At 34.9% G+C, this 17643-nt stretch overlaps 2 protein-coding genes across 2 annotated transcripts; both read left to right on the top strand.

Annotated features, from left to right (window-relative positions):
* Positions 1-16: 16 nt before the first annotated feature.
* Positions 17-1596, top strand: LOC125592854 (protein RNA-directed DNA methylation 3-like). Its single transcript, XM_048768356.1, has 3 exons — positions 17-134; positions 310-458; positions 541-1596. Exons 1-3 carry the CDS (start codon positions 96-98, stop codon positions 1367-1369), a joined length of 1017 nt encoding a protein of 338 aa, XP_048624313.1. The 5' UTR covers positions 17-95; the 3' UTR covers positions 1370-1596.
* Positions 1597-12111: 10515 nt separating this feature from the next.
* LOC125592342 (protein RNA-directed DNA methylation 3-like) lies at positions 12112-13692 on the top strand. The gene is made up of 3 exons (XM_048767304.1): positions 12112-12229; positions 12406-12554; positions 12637-13692. Exons 1-3 carry the CDS (start codon positions 12191-12193, stop codon positions 13463-13465), a joined length of 1017 nt encoding a protein of 338 aa, XP_048623261.1. The 5' UTR covers positions 12112-12190; the 3' UTR covers positions 13466-13692.
* The last annotated feature ends 3951 nt before the right edge of the window (positions 13693-17643 follow it).

Below are 17643 nucleotides of genomic sequence, written 5' to 3'. Positions count from 1 at the left end.
TTTAATAAAGAAAAAGCAGCCGTCGCGTATATATTATAGGTTCATCCGAAGTTAATAAGATTGTCGCTTCGTAAAGATAGAAAGAGCCGTCGAGAATGAAGGATCAGAGAAACCGGATCGTGCGTCGCCCAAAGGTAATAATAACTTTCGTTGATGTTTTATATGTTACTCTTCGTCTATGCTTAGGGTTTTGAAAATTTTGTGTGTGTTGGATCGGAATTGTTTTAACATATAATGATGAATGGTTGCTTGGAGAAAAAAAAAAGGGGGTTTTAATCTTATTATGCTGCTTGGTTGTTTTATATGCAGAGCAAACTTGGTGTTTATTTTCAGAGCCAACTTGATCGGTTTAGGATGAACCGACCAGCGATTTGCGGTTTCTTCGCATCGGGTCGCACGTGCAGTGCTGGTGATGAATGTCCTTTCTCACATAGTTTTCCCAGAAACTCACATACTGGGTAAGCTCGCTCTTTCTCAAACACACTTTTGTGATGTTTCTTCTCTGTTTTAACATAACTTTTTTTCTTTTTTTTTCTGCAGTTTAAATGATCCAAATCCAGATCCGGGAACCGTTGATTTACTGTTTAAAATGGTTTACATGGGCCCTTTGGATCCACCAAGGGATCAAACCGTTAAAACCCTCTTCATCCGTCTTCTCAACTCCAATGTTCACGAGGAGCACCTACGTGATCGTTTCTCTCCTTATGGAGAGATCGAATCTATTGTCTACTTTGGCATGAGAGGTGTGAGTTGTGCTTTTCTCACCTACACAACCCGACAAGCTGCAGAGAAGGCCATGCTAGAGCACTCCCCATGGGTTGATGTCAACGGTCAGATGCTTAAACTGTTATGGGGAACACATCGGATCCCGAAAGACGCTGAACTAGTTGGAGGATCTAACGTGGTCAAGAATGATGGTGGTGGTTTTGCTTGGGTTAAGGAGACCAAAGATGTTGTAGAGCTTCCATACTGGTGCAAACGAGGTTATGGCAGTTCTGAACAGCTTGGTGGTTGGGGGTTTGATGGAAGAAGAGGATGGGATGCTGGCATTGGCGGTTCAAACTGGGCTAAAGTGAATGCTGTTGGTGGATTTGGCGAATGCTTAAACTGGGGTAGGGCAAACGATGGTATATCAAGCTCGGGGAAGGACAATTATTCTAGTGGGGGATCTAACTGGGGTCAACAGGATGGTTGTGGTTTTGCTTGGGGTAGCCAGAACAACAACTATGGTGGTGGGGGTCCAAGCTGGTCCAGTCTAGGTGATGCCGGACGAACAGGAGGCTGGGAAACCAACACTGGGGATGATGATGATGATGCATGGGGATGCAAACCAAACGCAGTAGCGTCGTCATCAAGTGGAGATCAGTAAATAAAAGACCTGAATTGACTTTTAAGTTGGTCTCTGACTATCTGTCTCTCTCTCTATCTACTCTAAGCCCAAGTTTAGTCTTTTGGGGCTCTCTCTTCTTTATGTTATGGTTTGAAAACTCTTTGGTTTATTTATTGCCGTGACTAAAAAAAGGCCTCTGGTTTTGTAGCCCTTTTGACACATATCGGAGTTTCATCTCCTTAATCTACTATGAATGCTTACTACTACTACTACTACTTGTGATTATTCTGACGCATCACAGCTTGATTTATTCTCACATATAGTCGGATGTTTTCAAATTGGACTTCCATAATTTTCTTCTGTATGAGTTAATTAATGAAATAAGACAATGGAAGAAGATAAGCTTCCTGAAGTTGGCTTGGTTCCAAACTCATGTTGTGTCACGAAAAATCCTCATTTTCTCATAGCTTCCCTTTGTAATTATAATAATTTTTAATAGATGAAAGGGCCATTTCGAGAATCAGTAATGAAAAGAGAATCAACAATTTTGAGAGCAGAAGAAAGACTCCATAGCCGCGTGAGCTCGGAGTACCCACGTCAATGAACCCCCTCTTGGGTTCGTCTTTTCAATTTTTTTATTATTAAATTTTTTTTTTTTTTGATTTAAAAAAAAAAAAAAACTAGACTAATCTCGGGCCGCCAAGACACGTGGGATCCGCGCTACAGTGATGAATTTTAGGAGAGAGGGGTTCATCCCAAAGAGCTTTAGGAGAGAGGGGGTTCATGGGATTGAATTATTTTATTATTATTTTTTTTTTTGATTTCGGTGTGAACTCTCCCCATAAACCCTCAATGCGGATGCTCTCATGGTCGAACTCTTCCCACTGGATAACACTCACATCCTCTTCTTCTCGACCGCTTTTCTTCTCAGCTTTTGGGACGAGCTTGGCCCCGTTTCTCTTTCCATCAACAGTTTTGTCGGAGACTACGCAACGCAAGTCTCTACGATAAGATCCATATATCATCTTCATTCGACTTTCATCGCCAATTTTAAGGAGCGTGAATCGGATCAGAAAATATCGAAAACCCTAAATTCGATCAAGTGGTGATGATTGGTTCGACTTAGCAAGAAACGAATAAGTGAGGTATGAGATGGATCCGTGGAATCGAAGTATTGAGGATGAAGAAGCTTCTCAAGCTTATATGTCCTTCAGATTTGGCAGAACTTTTTGGAAGATTTGTTACTTTAGGAAAGACGGAAAGAGAATTTAAAAAAGACTACAGCCAATACGCATGAGCGGCCCACGTAGAGGTGCTTACCGATTCTTCTTACTCTTAGTTAAGCACCAGTTCTGTCTAATTATAGCCTTTCTCATTTCTTTTTTCCTTTTTCGTTTAGAGACTCTCTCTAGAACCGGTCTTAGATCTTCTTTATTAATCACAATTAATTATAATTTCAAATTGAATAAATAGCCAATTCGAGAAACAGTGATGAAAAACAAATAATTAAAGTACTCCAGCCAATTCATAAAGACTTTTTCTTGGGTTAGGGTGAACCTCCAATAAAAAGTTGTCATTTTAGATCTAGTATCTTTTAATTAAGGAAACAAAATAACTTGCCAAATTATATTATGTTTTTAAAATAAAAAATAAAAAATTAAATAAATAAAAATAACAATAGTTCTAAAAAAAGATTATTTTAAAAAAATATTTATTTTTAAGATTTAGAGTTTAGTGTTTAAGATTTATAATTTAGAATTTATCCAAATGTTTAGTGTTTTTCCAAGGATTTAGGGTTTACCAAAGGGTTTAGGGTTTATCCAAGGGTTTAGGGTTTACCCAAGGGTTTAAGGTTTTCCCAAGGGTTTAGGGTTTATGATTAGAGTTTAGGGTTTAGTGTTTTGTTGACAACATGTTTAGTGTTTTTCCAAGGGTTTAGGGGTTTACCCAAGGATTTAGGGTTTACCCAAAGATTTAGGGTTTAGGATTTGAGTTTAGGGTTTAGTATTAGAGTTTAAGGTTTATTGTTTTGTTGACAACATTTTTTATATAATTTTTATATATTATTTATATATTATTTTTATTTATTTTTAAATTTTATTTTGAAAAAATAATATAATTTGCCAAGTTATTTGGTTTCCTTAATTAAAAGATACTAGATTTAAAATGAAAATTTTCTATTGGTTGGTGAACCTAAAAGTTTTCTTAATTAAAGGTTCACCTTAGGGGGTGAACCCAAGAATAACTCATTCATAAATACCCAAAATATTTTCTAGCATATTTCACCCATATTTCTACAATTTTGTAAATGGTGTGGGATATGTACAATTTTAATTCCTCCACTATACCACCAATGACAGAACATTGTTTTTTTAAATCCAAAAAAAAAGGACTATACCACAAAACATAATATATCATCATTATAACCAACCATATATACTTATTATCATTCACCTAAAGTTCTCTCAAACCTCAAATACATATAACTTTTTCTTCCGCACTAGCTTTATATCACCTTCTGTCTTCACTTTGTCTCTTTAAAGTCCCGACGCAACCAAAGGTTGCACATCTACATGTTAATATACATCATAAAGCGACAAATATTCGCTTACATATAAAAATATATTACATACACGTAGACTCGTTTTAAATTTTTTTTAATTCGGATTAGTTTATCGTCATTTTAATCTCATTCGCCAAGACTATAAAGTATAACATTTGCAAAATGGAAAATGGTGTAATTTTGATGCTCAAATCGGAAAATGGTATAATATCCAACAATTTGTAGACCTCATTGTAGTGAAAAACTAGTGTCTCATTATACAAAATCTTGATGATTTCTTGTCTCAATACTGGTCGGGACTGTTTCAAGTTAGCAAATTGCTACTTTAGTTGATTGTTGTCGTAGCGAGAGAGCTGACAATATCTCAGTTGGTCGATAATGCTTCCTCTTACACCGGCTAAATCCGGTTCAATTCTTATTCATGCAGCTATTTATAAAATTATTGTTTTTTGTCCGGTCCTTAAGTCCAATATTGTTTTTATTGGATCTAAATTAGTTTTTGTTTGGATTCAAATTAGGTTTTGATTTTTTGGACCTTGTAGCAGTTCCTTCTGCATAACTCTGATGATTTTATAAAAGTTGCGTTCCAAAAAAGAAAGAAATCTTACGTTTTGTTTTATTTGTATGGGCTTCCAAATCCACAATGTAATACAAATTAGTTTTTAAATAAAATATACACGTAGACTCGTTTTTAATTTTAAATAAATCTTACCTTTGTTTTTTTTTTTGATTTAAAAAAAAAAAAAAAAACTAGACCAATCTCGGGCCGCTACGACACGTGGGGCCCGCGCTACAGTGATGAAAGGAGAGAGGGTTCATCCCAAAGAGTTTTAGGAGAGAGGGATTCATGGGATTGAATTATTTTATTATTATTATTTTTTTTGATTTCTGTGTGAACTCCCCCCGTAAACCCTCAATGCGGATGCTCTCATGGTCGAACTCTTCCCACTCGATAACACTCACATCCTCTTCTTCTCGACCGCTTTTTTTCTCAGCTTTTGGGACGAGCTTGGCCCCGTTTCTCTTTCCATCAACAGTTCTGTCGGAGACTACGCAACGCAAGTCTCTACGATAAGATCCATATATCATCTTCATTCGACTTTCATTTCCAATTTTAAGGAGCGTGAATCGGATCAGAAAATATCGAAAACCCTAAATTCGATCAAGTGGTGATGATTGGTTCGACTTAGCAAGAAACGAATAAGAGAGGTATGAGATGGATCCGTGGAATTGAAGTATTGAGGATGAAGAAGCTTCTCAAGCTTATATGTCCTTCAGATTTGGCAAAACTTTTTGGAAGGTTTGTTACTTTAGGAAAGACGGAAAGAGAATTTAAAAAAGACTACAGCCAATACGCATGAGCGGCCCACGTAGAGGTGCTTACCGATTCTTCTTACTCTTAGTTAAGCACCAGTTCTATCTAATTATAGCCTTTCTCATTTTTTTTTCCTTTTTCGTTTAGAGACTCTCTCTAGAACCGGTCTTTGATCTTCTTTATTAATCACAATTAATTATAATTTCAAATTGAATAAATAGCCAATTCGAGAAACAGTGATGAAAAACAAATAATTAAAGTACTCCAGCCAATTCATAAATACCCAAAATATTTTCTAGCATATTTCACCCATATTTCTACAATTTTGTAAAAGGTGTGGGATATGTACAATTTTAATTTCTCTACTATACCACCAATGACAAAACATTTTTTTAAATCCAAAAAAAAAAAGGACTATACCACCAAACATAATATATCATCATTATAACCAACCATAACTTATTATCATTCACCTAAAGTTCTCTCAAACCTCAAATACATATAACTTTTTCTTCCGCACTAGCTTTATATCACCTTCTGTCTTCACTTTGTCCTCATTGGTGACTGCTGAACATGACCAAGTCAATGCATGACGAGTTCATGTCTTTTTGTTGTGTGTCTAAAAGTAAGTGTGTTGTGTCTTCTTGTTTTTTTTTTTGTGATTCCAAGTAGATAAGTCATATGCTAGAGATGTGTTTTTTTTTTTCTCTTACCAATGCTCATTTCATGCTACTGTTAAATCAAATTCAACAAACTATGGATTGATTATATGGTCTTATAATAAGTTTGATTACAATATTTTATAATTGTTATGAAAAGAACTGGAATTTTATATATCCCAGGAATTTAAATAAGGGCAAAAGTTTATACCCGTAGAACTTTTAATACTGATAGAAAGATTATTATCAGAGAGAATGGAAGAGTGAAGGATGTGTAATCGTGTTTTTACAAATGATCGAAAACTCCGTATTTATAGAAGAAAAATTACTGTGCAAATAGTGACAGTGGGACCCACATCTTTAATTATTTCAACATTTTCGGCGTTGGAATGTATGACTTTCATAACACTCCCCCTTGGGGACCGATGTCACTCTCCGCTCTCGCTTAACGTCTTTGTTGCCTCGTTAAAAACCTTTCCAGGAAAACCCAATGGGAAAAACCATAGTAAGGTAAAAAGAGTACAACTACGTAAGCTCCCCCTCGAATGAACAGTCATAGATCCTTCTGATGGCGCATCCCAATGTTATGGATGTGTTTTCTGAATACCGAGGTAGGGAGTGATTTTGTGAAGAGGTCGGCTGCATTGTCGCATGATCGAACATATCTTATTTCAATCTCTTTATTCTTCTCGAGCTCTTGAGTGTATGAGAAGAACTTCGGAGGTATATGTTTGGTTCTATCGCTTTTGATATATCCTTCCTTCGTTTGAGCAACACATGCCGCGTTATCTTCATACAGAATAGTTGGCTCCGTATTTTCGTCAATCCCACTGCTTGAACAGATGTGTCGGCTTATTGATCTTAGCCATACACATTCTCTACTTGTTTCATGGAGTGCAATGATCTCAGCGTGATTTGAAGAAGTAGCAACAAGTGTCTGCTTCTGAGAACGCCAAGATATGGCGGTGCCTCCAATTGTAAAAACATATCCTGTCTGTGATCGAGCTTTGTGTGGATCTGACAAATAACCTGCATCTGCAAATCCAATCATTTGACCTTTTGAACTTTTAGGATAAAACAAGCCTAAATTAGTTGTTCCTTGAAGGTAACGAAAGACATGTTTAATTCCATTCCAATGTCTTCGTGTAGGAGACGAACTGAATCTCGCTAAAAGATTAATAGCAAAGGATATGTCAGGTCGAGTACAATTTGCAAGATACATAAGAGCTCCAATTGCACTTAAGTATGGAGTTTCAGGACCAAGTATTTCTTCATTTTCCTCAGATGGTCGAAACGGATCATTTTCAACATTAAGTGATCTAACGACCATCGGGGTGCTAAGAGGAGTTGCTTTATCCATGTTAAAGCGTTTCAATACTCGTTTGGTATATGTAGACTGGTGTACAAATATACCCTTTTGAGAATGCTCAATTTGTAATCCTAGACAATATTTTGTCTGCCCGAGATCTTTCATCTCAAATTCTCCTTTCAGATAGTTTGATGCCTTTTGGATTTCGTTTTGAGTTCCAATAATATTAAGATCATCAACGTACACCGCGATTATCACAAATCCGGATGTTGTTTTCTTTATGAAAACACAAGGACATATAGGATCATTTGTGTATCCTTCTTTTGTTAAGTGTTCACTGAGACGATTATACCACATTCGTCCAGATTGTTTTAACCCATATAATGATCTTTGCAATTTTATTGCACATAACTCTTTAGGTTTGGAACTTAACATTTCTGGCATTTTAAATCCATCTGGGATTCTCATATAGATATCAGTATCTAATGATCCATATAAATATGCCGTAACGACATCCATGAGACACATTTCTAAATTTTCATTGGCCGCTAGGCTCATCAGGAATCTAAATGTGATTGCGTCCATAACAGGAGAATAAGTTTCCTCATAATCAATTCCTGGCCTTTGAGAGAAACCTTGGGCTACGAGACGAGCTTTGTATCTTGTAATCTCGTTTTTCTCGTTTCTTTTTCGGACAAACACCCATCTGTACCCAACAGGTTTTACATCTTTGGGTGTGAGCACAATAGGTCCGGATACATTTCGTTTGTTAAGCGAATCTAATTCGACTTGAATTGCATCTTTCCATTTTATCCAGTCATGTCTCTTTTGACATTCATATACAGACTTTGGTTCTGGATCTTCGTTTTCTTCATTTATTTCCTTTGCTAAAAGGTATGAGAAAACGTCATCAATATCATCAATCTCATTTCGTTTCCATATCATTCCATTATGGATGTAATTGATAGAAATCTCGTGATTTCCATCAGATTCATGATGCTCTATATTGTCGTTCGATTCACAATTCGCTTCTTCCAAAATATTTTCCGCTATTTTGGGAGTATCATGCTTTTCACATTCCTTACGTTTTCTAGGGAGTTTATCCTTTGAACCAATAGGTCTACCGCGCTTTAACGTGTTCCTGATTCACGTGTATCAACTGCCGTTCCACCATTTTTGTGGTATTTCAATACGAGCAGGAGTATTTGGTGGGTATATGTGATTTTTTTTTCATTTTGGTATCAGCAAATGCATCTGGTAGCTGATTTGCTATATTGTGTAAATGCATGCAGCTACGTCGAACTTCTATGTTCTGACTGTTTGTAGGAGGATCAAGATGTAATAACGAAATACGATTACCATGATCAAAGTATGGCTTCATTTGTCTTTTCTTATTTTGGCAGGAACTCAATACAAACAGAGACAGAGTAGGCAATCAGCAAAGTGTAAAGCTACAGACACCGATGGAGCCATCGAAGAAGTAGTGACAGACCCGTCTATAAGCAGCAACACAGTCCAAGAGTGTGATCTTTTACCATGGACGGTTTCTCCGGGGGACCATGAAAAAAGAATCAAAGAACAAGCCTAAAAGCTGAGGAAACCGGAGGAATGATGAGAAGAACATCGAGACATGCAGCAGAGCGGCGATGAGACTGCTGAATCTCCTCTTAGCCTCTAGTTTTTTTTGGGCAACTCTACACTTCTAATTTAGTGTGTGCATTAGTCAGACTAAGTGACTAAATCTGGTACTGTTTTTCATTTCTTGTTTCTCCGACATCACAAGTCAACCTTTGATTCGATGACAATCTCTTGTCTTATTAAATTATGATTTGCATATTAACGTTCTTGAAGGTTGAGTGTCCATGTATTTATGTATGTGCAGTATCGTATACCACCGATTAGTCTAGTTAAACCGACTTGGTTTTAACTAGGTTCACGTGTATCATCACGTGTGTTGAGCGTTGTGAAACGGTAGGTATAAACCGTTACAGCTCAACCTTATCTCTAGCTAGATTCTAAGTGTGAGAAAGAAGAGTCTTAGTCATCGAGAGATAGAGAGAAAAGAGATCGGTGGTTGCGAGTGTAATCCAAACTTAAAATTAGAGTTAAGTAGTGGATTGCTGATCAAGGATCAGCCCTAGGAGATATAGTGGCATCTCCGATTTGGAGGACTGCGGTGAACCTGGGTAATCAGCTTGCGTGTGTTCTCGTTTCAATTCTATAGTTCATACATCAAGAATCAAGTAGATCAACATCAATAGAAGCAAGGAATCGCACAGTTCTTATATTCATTTATGCCTGTTAGTGCAAGCGTGATTTTAAAATTTTGCTTCCTCTTTTTATAATAATACTTTCATTTCATAACAGTAATAGAAATATTGTTATGTTTAAACTATCTATTTGTATTGTGTATGTATCTAAGCAGCAGTTACATTATTATTTTCTCCTGTTTTTGTAAGAGTTATTCAAAAATATATAGTTATTGTTTCTGTAAGAAGTATACTTAGATTTTGACCTGCACGTCTGTCTGGGTGTTAGTTTTAAATTAAACTAGATTCTGATTCGCGCGCCAGCGCTGACATGAATTTTCAGTTTTTAATTATTTATTTTATTAAATGATGTATTTGTAGTATTCGTTCATATTATATTCATTAAGTAAATATTTTTTTTTGCATCTTAAACTATCTATTTTTTACGAATGTATGATATCATATAAAAAATATAAAAAAATGAGTATATAGAGTTAATTAGATAATTGTAAAAACAGAAGAAAAAAAATTTCGTGTGCGATATCATATAAATAATGATCCGCCTAGTTAACAAAAATCATGATTTTTATGTGTAATTTTTTTTATTTTGACCATTTCCTTAAAACTATATTAAATTTTACATATTTTAATTAGAATATTTTTAATATCTTTACCTTTTTTATTTGAAAAGCAACTCAATATTTTTTAAAAAATTATAACAAAATATTTAAAAAATATTTTTAGAATTTGTTTGAAAAATACGAAAATTACATGTTAAATTAAAATTATCCTAAAATATTATAAGTTTTGATGTAAACGAAAACTCAAATTATGTCAAAAATAATTATATTCAATGATAATAACAATTTAAATTGATTATTTTTAAGAAAATACATTTACAAAAATATTGTTTGAAAGAAAATTCATTATCAAATATAAAATGAAAATATTATAATTAATTAATAAAAAATATAAATAAAAACCATAAATTTAGCAAATGACAACTGAGTTATATTATGCTAAAATTTTCTTTCTAACAATTTAGCAAATGACAAATAAGTTATGAGCAAATAATACCATATAACTTTTAAAAGCATAGCCATTCTTAAATATTTTTTGAAAAAATAATTATTTTTAAATTTAATCAACTGAAAATAATATCCGTACAATTGTATGAGTCAAATTCTAATTTTATTGATGCATGTTATATATTAGTGCTGCATGTTTTAGGTAAAATTTTAATGATGCACGTTTTTTAAAATCTCTATTATTAAAATTATGCACGTAAGGATAACTCATGAGTTTTCTTGGTTGATTAAATGACATTATGTCCAAATTTATTTAATGATATTTCATTAAGGTAACTGAAAAAGACAAACAATAAAATAAGAAGTTTAAATTCATTTAAGCATATTTCATTAATTTAACTGAAAAGATAAGTAATAAATTAGGTAGTTTTATTCGTTTTAGGATATTTCATAAATGCAACTGAAAAAGACAATAAAAAAATAGGGAGTTTAATTAATGAAGTATGAACATTTTCAAATGGGTACTTATCTTTTAATAATATAGATATATAGACATGCCAAAACACAATAATGTAATGCTTGCACTTACACAACAATGTAACATAGCAAGAGATTTAAATCTCATTCGAATGAATTTTGGTAATGTAGTTTTAATAGCAGGGAAATATACCGAAAGAAATACCTAATAACTCTCTAAATCTTCCTTTTGTATAATATATATAAATGGTTTAGCAAACCATTCCATTATAGCTAATGCCATGATCAGTGAATTAAATCTATAGATATATTAAAATACATTTGATATAAATCGAATTTTTATTTATTTATAATGGTTTTGATAACCAAACACAAACGATTGGTTAAATTCGGTTCCGAGTCACCGGCGGCGGAAAAAGAACGGCGGCTTACCAGAATCAACGGCGGCGACGGAACACGGTGCGTGGTGGTGGCGCGTGAGATCCACTCGCGGAGCGTGTGGAGGACGGCGGCGGCGCGTGTGCTACACGCGCGGAACGATGCGGGAGAAAAGCCGCGCTTGACGGCGCGTCTGGGCGACTCTCCGGCTGATCTTCCTGGTCCCGACTCGTCTCGACGTCACGATCACGATGGTGGTCTTAGAATTACGAAATTCCAAATGGTTAGTGAGTTATGATCGATTGAATGAACGACCGTTTTTAAAAACAAATCGGAAAGATGATTTCCGGTTACCTTCGTCTGGGATCGGCGGTGAACTGGTCGATCTCGGCTCTGGACGTCGTGGTGGTGGCGGTACGATCTCAGGTGTGAGTGACGGCTCAGTCTCTGTAGAGTTACAACGCTTAGGGTTTCTGAAGAATAAAATAATGGGGAATAATGGTTTATATATGGGACTCACCAAGGACTTCCTGCAACACCAACGGGCTCTGACGGGCCGAAGTGACTGGGCTGGGAATTGGGTAGTTACAATCACAAATTTTAAAAAATCATTTACTTGTTATAATAAAACCAATACTCTTATTTTAGAGAAAAAAAATATGTTTGATTATGTCTTTTTTTTTTAATGATGAAGATTTTAGTTTGATAAGGTATACACTTAAATGGGCTGAGACTTTAGGTTAGGCCATACGAGCCCAACACACTAGGACAGAGGCCCGTAAGGTCATTTAATAAAGAAAAAGCAGCCGTCGCGTATATATTATAGGTTCATCCGAAGTTAATAAGATTGTCGCTTCGTAAAGATAGAAAGAGCCGTCGAGAATGAAGGATCAGAGAAACCGGATCGTGCGTCGCCCAAAGGTAATAATAACTTTCGTTGATGTTTTATATGTTACTCTTCGTCTATGCTTAGGGTTTTGAAAATTTTGTGTGTGTTGGATCGGAATTGTTTTAACATATAATGATGAATGGTTGCTTGGAGAAAAAAAAGAAGGGGGTTTTAATCTTATTATGCTGCTTGGTTGTTTTATATGCAGAGCAAACTTGGTGTTTATTTTCAGAGCCAACTTGATCGGTTTAGGATGAACCGACCAGCGATTTGCGGTTTCTTCGCATCGGGTCGCACGTGCAGTGCTGGTGATGAATGTCCTTTCTCACATAGTTTTCCCAGAAACTCACATACTGGGTAAGCTCGCTCTTTCTCAAACACACTTTTGTGATGTTTCTTCTCTGTTTTAACATAACTTTTTTTCTTTTTTTTTCTGCAGTTTAAATGATCCAAATCCAGATCCGGGAACCGTTGATTTACTGTTTAAAATGGTTTACATGGGCCCTTTGGATCCACCAAGGGATCAAACCGTTAAAACCCTCTTCATCCGTCTTCTCAACTCCAATGTTCACGAGGAGCACCTACGTGATCGTTTCTCTCCTTATGGAGAGATCGAATCTATTGTCTACTTTGGCATGAGAGGTGTGAGTTGTGCTTTTCTCACCTACACAACCCGACAAGCTGCAGAGAAGGCCATGCTAGAGCACTCCCCATGGGTTGATGTCAACGGTCAGATGCTTAAACTGTTATGGGGAACACATCGGATCCCGAAAGACGCTGAACTAGTTGGAGGATCTAACGTGGTCAAGAATGATGGTGGTGGTTTTGCTTGGGTTAAGGAGACCAAAGATGTTGTAGAGCTTCCATACTGGTGCAAACGAGGTTATGGCAGTTCTGAACAGCTTGGTGGTTGGGGGTTTGATGGAAGAAGAGGATGGGATGCTGGCATTGGCGGTTCAAACTGGGCTAAAGTGAATGCTGTTGGTGGATTTGGCGAATGCTTAAACTGGGGTAGGGCAAACGATGGTATATCAAGCTCGGGGAAGGACAATTATTCTAGTGGGGGATCTAACTGGGGTCAACAGGATGGTTGTGGTTTTGCTTGGGGTAGCCAGAACAACAACTATGGTGGTGGGGGTCCAAGCTGGTCCAGTCTAGGTGATGCCGGACGAACAGGAGGCTGGGAAACCAACACTGGGGATGATGATGATGATGCATGGGGATGCAAACCAAACGCAGTAGCGTCGTCATCAAGTGGAGATCAGTAAATAAAAGACCTGAATTGACTTTTAAGTTGGTCTCTGACTATCTGTCTCTCTCTCTATCTACTCTAAGCCCAAGTTTAGTCTTTTGGGGCTCTCTCTTCTTTATGTTATGGTTTGAAAACTCTTTGGTTTATTTATTGCCGTGACTAAAAAAAGGCCTCTGGTTTTGTAGCCCTTTTGACACATATCGGAGTTTCATCTCCTTAATCTACTATGAATGCTTACTACTACTACTACTACTTGTGATTATTCTGACGCATCACAGCTTGATTTATTCTCACATATAGTCGGATGTTTTCAAATTGGACTTCCATAATTTTCTTCTGTATGAGTTAATTAATGAAATAAGACAATGGAAGAAGATAAGCTTCCTGAAGTTGGCTTGGTTCCAAACTCATGTTGTGTCACGAAAAATCCTCATTTTCTCATAGCTTCCCTTTGTAATTATAATAATTTTTAATAGATGAAAGGGCCATTTCGAGAATCAGTAATGAAAAGAGAATCAACAATTTTGAGAGCAGAAGAAAGACTCCATAGCCGCGTGAGCTCGGAGTACCCACGTCAATGAACCCCCTCTTGGGTTCGTCTTTTCAATTTTTTTATTATTAAATTTTTTTTTTTTTGATTTAAAAAAAAAAAAAAACTAGACTAATCTCGGGCCGCCAAGACACGTGGGATCCGCGCTACAGTGATGAATTTTAGGAGAGAGGGGTTCATCCCAAAGAGCTTTAGGAGAGAGGGGGTTCATGGGATTGAATTATTTTATTATTATTTTTTTTTTTGATTTCGGTGTGAACTCTCCCCATAAACCCTCAATGCGGATGCTCTCATGGTCGAACTCTTCCCACTGGATAACACTCACATCCTCTTCTTCTCGACCGCTTTTCTTCTCAGCTTTTGGGACGAGCTTGGCCCCGTTTCTCTTTCCATCAACAGTTTTGTCGGAGACTACGCAACGCAAGTCTCTACGATAAGATCCATATATCATCTTCATTCGACTTTCATCGCCAATTTTAAGGAGCGTGAATCGGATCAGAAAATATCGAAAACCCTAAATTCGATCAAGTGGTGATGATTGGTTCGACTTAGCAAGAAACGAATAAGAGAGGCATGAGATGGATCCGTGGAATCGAAGTATTGAGGATGAAGAAGCTTCTCAAGCTTATATGTCCTTCAGATTTGGCAGAACTTTTTGGAAGGTTTGTTACTTTAGGAAAGACGGAAAGAGAATTTAAAAAAGACTACAGCCAATACGCATGAGCGGCCCACGTAGAGGTGCTTACCGTTTCTTCTTACTCTTAGTTAAGCACCAGTTCTGTCTAATTACAGCCTTTCTCATTTCTTTTTTCCTTTTTCGTTTAGAGACTCTCTAGAACCGGTCTTAGATCTTCTTTATTAATCACAATTAATTATAATTTCAAATTGAATAAATAGCCAATTCGAGAAACAGTGATGAAAAACAAATAATTAAAGTACTCCAGCCAATTCATAAAGACTTTTTCTTGGGTTCACCCCATAGGGTGAACCTTTATGTTCACCAACCAATAAAAAGTTGTCATTTTAGATCTAGTATCTTTTAATTAAGGAAACAAAATAACTTGCCAAATTATATTATGCTTTTAAAATAAAAAAATAAAAAAATAAAAAAATAAAAATAACAATAGTTCTAAAAAAAATTATTTTTTAAAAATATTTATTTTTAAGATTTAGAGTTTAGTGTTTAAGATTTATAATTTATAATTTATCCAAATGTTTAGTGTTTTTCCAAGGGTTTAGGATTTACCTAAGGGTTTAGGGTTTACCCAAGGGTTTAGGGTTTACCCAAGGGTTTAGGGTTTACCCAAGGGTTTAAGGTTTTCCCAAGGGTTTAGGGTTTAGGATTAGAGTTTAGGGTTTAGTGTTTTGTTGACAACATGTTTAGTGTTTTTCCAAGGGTTTAGGGGTTTACCCAAGGATTTAGGGTTTACCCAAGGATTTAGGGTTTAGGATTTGAGTTTAGGGTTTAGTATTAGAGTTTAGGGTTTAGTGTTTTGTTGACAACATTTTTTTTTTTGAATTCGTTTTTTATATATTATTTTTATTTATTTTTAAATTTTATTTTGAAAAAATAATATAATTTGCCAAGTTATTTGGTTTCCTTAATTAAAAGATACTAGATTTAAAATGACAATTTTCTATTGGTTGGTGAACCTAAAGGTTCACCCTAGGGGTGAATCCAAGAATAACTCATTCATAAATACCCAAAATATTTTCTAGCATATTTCACCCATATTTCTACAATTTTGTAAATGGTGTGGGATATGTACAATTTTAATTTCTCCACTATACCACCAATGACAGAACATTGTTTTTTTAAATCCAAAAAAAAAAGGACTATACCACCAAACATAATATATCATCATTATAACCAACCATAACTTATTATCATTCACCTAAAGTTCTCTCAAACCTCAAATACATATAACTTTATATCACCTTCTGTCTTCACTTTGTCTCTTTAAAGTCCCGACGCAACCAAAGGTTGCACATCTACATGTTAATATACATCATAAAGCGACAAATATTCGCTTACATATAAAAATATATTACATACACGTAGACTCGTTTTTAATTTTTTTTAATTCGGATTAGTTTATCGTCATTTTAATCTCATTCGCCAAGACTATAAAGTATAACATTTGCAAAATGGAAAATGGTGTAATTTTGATGCTCAAATCGGAAAATGGTATAATATCCAACAATTTGTAGACCTCATTGTAGTGAAAAACTAGTGTCTCATTATACAAAATCTTGATGATTTCTTGTCTCAATACTGGTCGGGACGGTTTCAAGTTAGCAAATTGCTACTTTAGTTGATTGTTGTCGTAGCGAGAGAGCTGACAATATCTCAGTTGGTCGATAATGCTTCCTCTTACACCGGCTAAATCCGGTTCAATTCTTATTCATGCAGCTATTTATAAAATTATTGTTTTTTGTCCGGTCCTTAAGTCCAATATTGTTTTTATTGGATCTAAATTAGTTTTTGTTTGGATTCAAATTAGGTTTTGATTTTTTGGACCTTGTAGCAGTTCCTACTGCATAACTCTGATGATTTTATAAAAGGTGCGTTCCAAAAAAGAAAGAAATCTTACCTTTTGTTTTATTTATATGGGCTTCCAAATCCACAATGTAATACAAATTAGATTTTAAATAAAATATACAAGTTTAAATTATTAACACTTTTACATATTACAGTTTTCCTTTAATTTTCTTTTGAAAACATGCTAAAATACAAAATTCATATAATAAACATTTTAATTATATTATCGATTTTAGTAATTAATTATTTTAATATTAAATAATTAATTATTTTTAACTGAATAATTAATTAATTAAAATAATCATTTTTAATTTTTGACTCGCGTAACACAAGTTTTCATTTACTAAGAATTTTTTTTGTGAGGTTGACATTTTTCTTAACTAAAGACGTTTTGTGTGTAATAAAGATTGTTATGAAAGCAAACGCAAACCTTAACCACTGTACGAATGTATGGTATATTTAAATGAAGTAATGAACAGTCCAGTCCAGCACCATAGGAACTGAACCGTCTAATAGGACATTGCCTACGAATTTTGATTTTTCTTTACAATATACTATGTATATGATATATAGTTTGATTAAAAGTTAAAATAAAGCAATTGCTATAGCCTATATGCATAACCATTGTTTTATTTTAATACAAGTTTCTTTCTTTATGTATTCCGTAAAAGGAATAAGATGTAATATCCAACCATAATCATATTAGTTGTTTGACTCTTTTATACATCACAAAGGTGTTTACATTTCACATTAGTTGGTTGCCCGCATATGATGCGGTTACTTTTATAGATATTTTTTAGATTTGATAATATAATATTTATTAATTCACAAATTATTATGCATAGTGAATAATAGACGTGTATATGATATTTTAAAATTTCTAATTGTATTCTTAAATTTATTCAATAAATTCATATGCATTTCGAGCTTAGCTACTAACGTACTTACAAGATGATCGATTTACGAATTCTAACGATGATCGTGCAAGGCACAAGCCATCGCCTAGTTTAAAAGTTAATATTACTCCTATAACACAATTGTATCACTATTTTAAAAAAGTTTTTAAGTTAATATTACTCCTAGTCCTATGACACAATGTAAC

This window comes from Brassica napus, chromosome C9, assembly GCF_020379485.1.
Source record: "Brassica napus cultivar Da-Ae chromosome C9, Da-Ae, whole genome shotgun sequence".
Lineage (NCBI taxonomy): Eukaryota > Viridiplantae > Streptophyta > Magnoliopsida > Brassicales > Brassicaceae > Brassica > Brassica napus.
The sequence above is the reverse complement of the archived record's forward strand: the minus strand, read 5'-3'. Positions and strand labels throughout refer to the sequence as shown.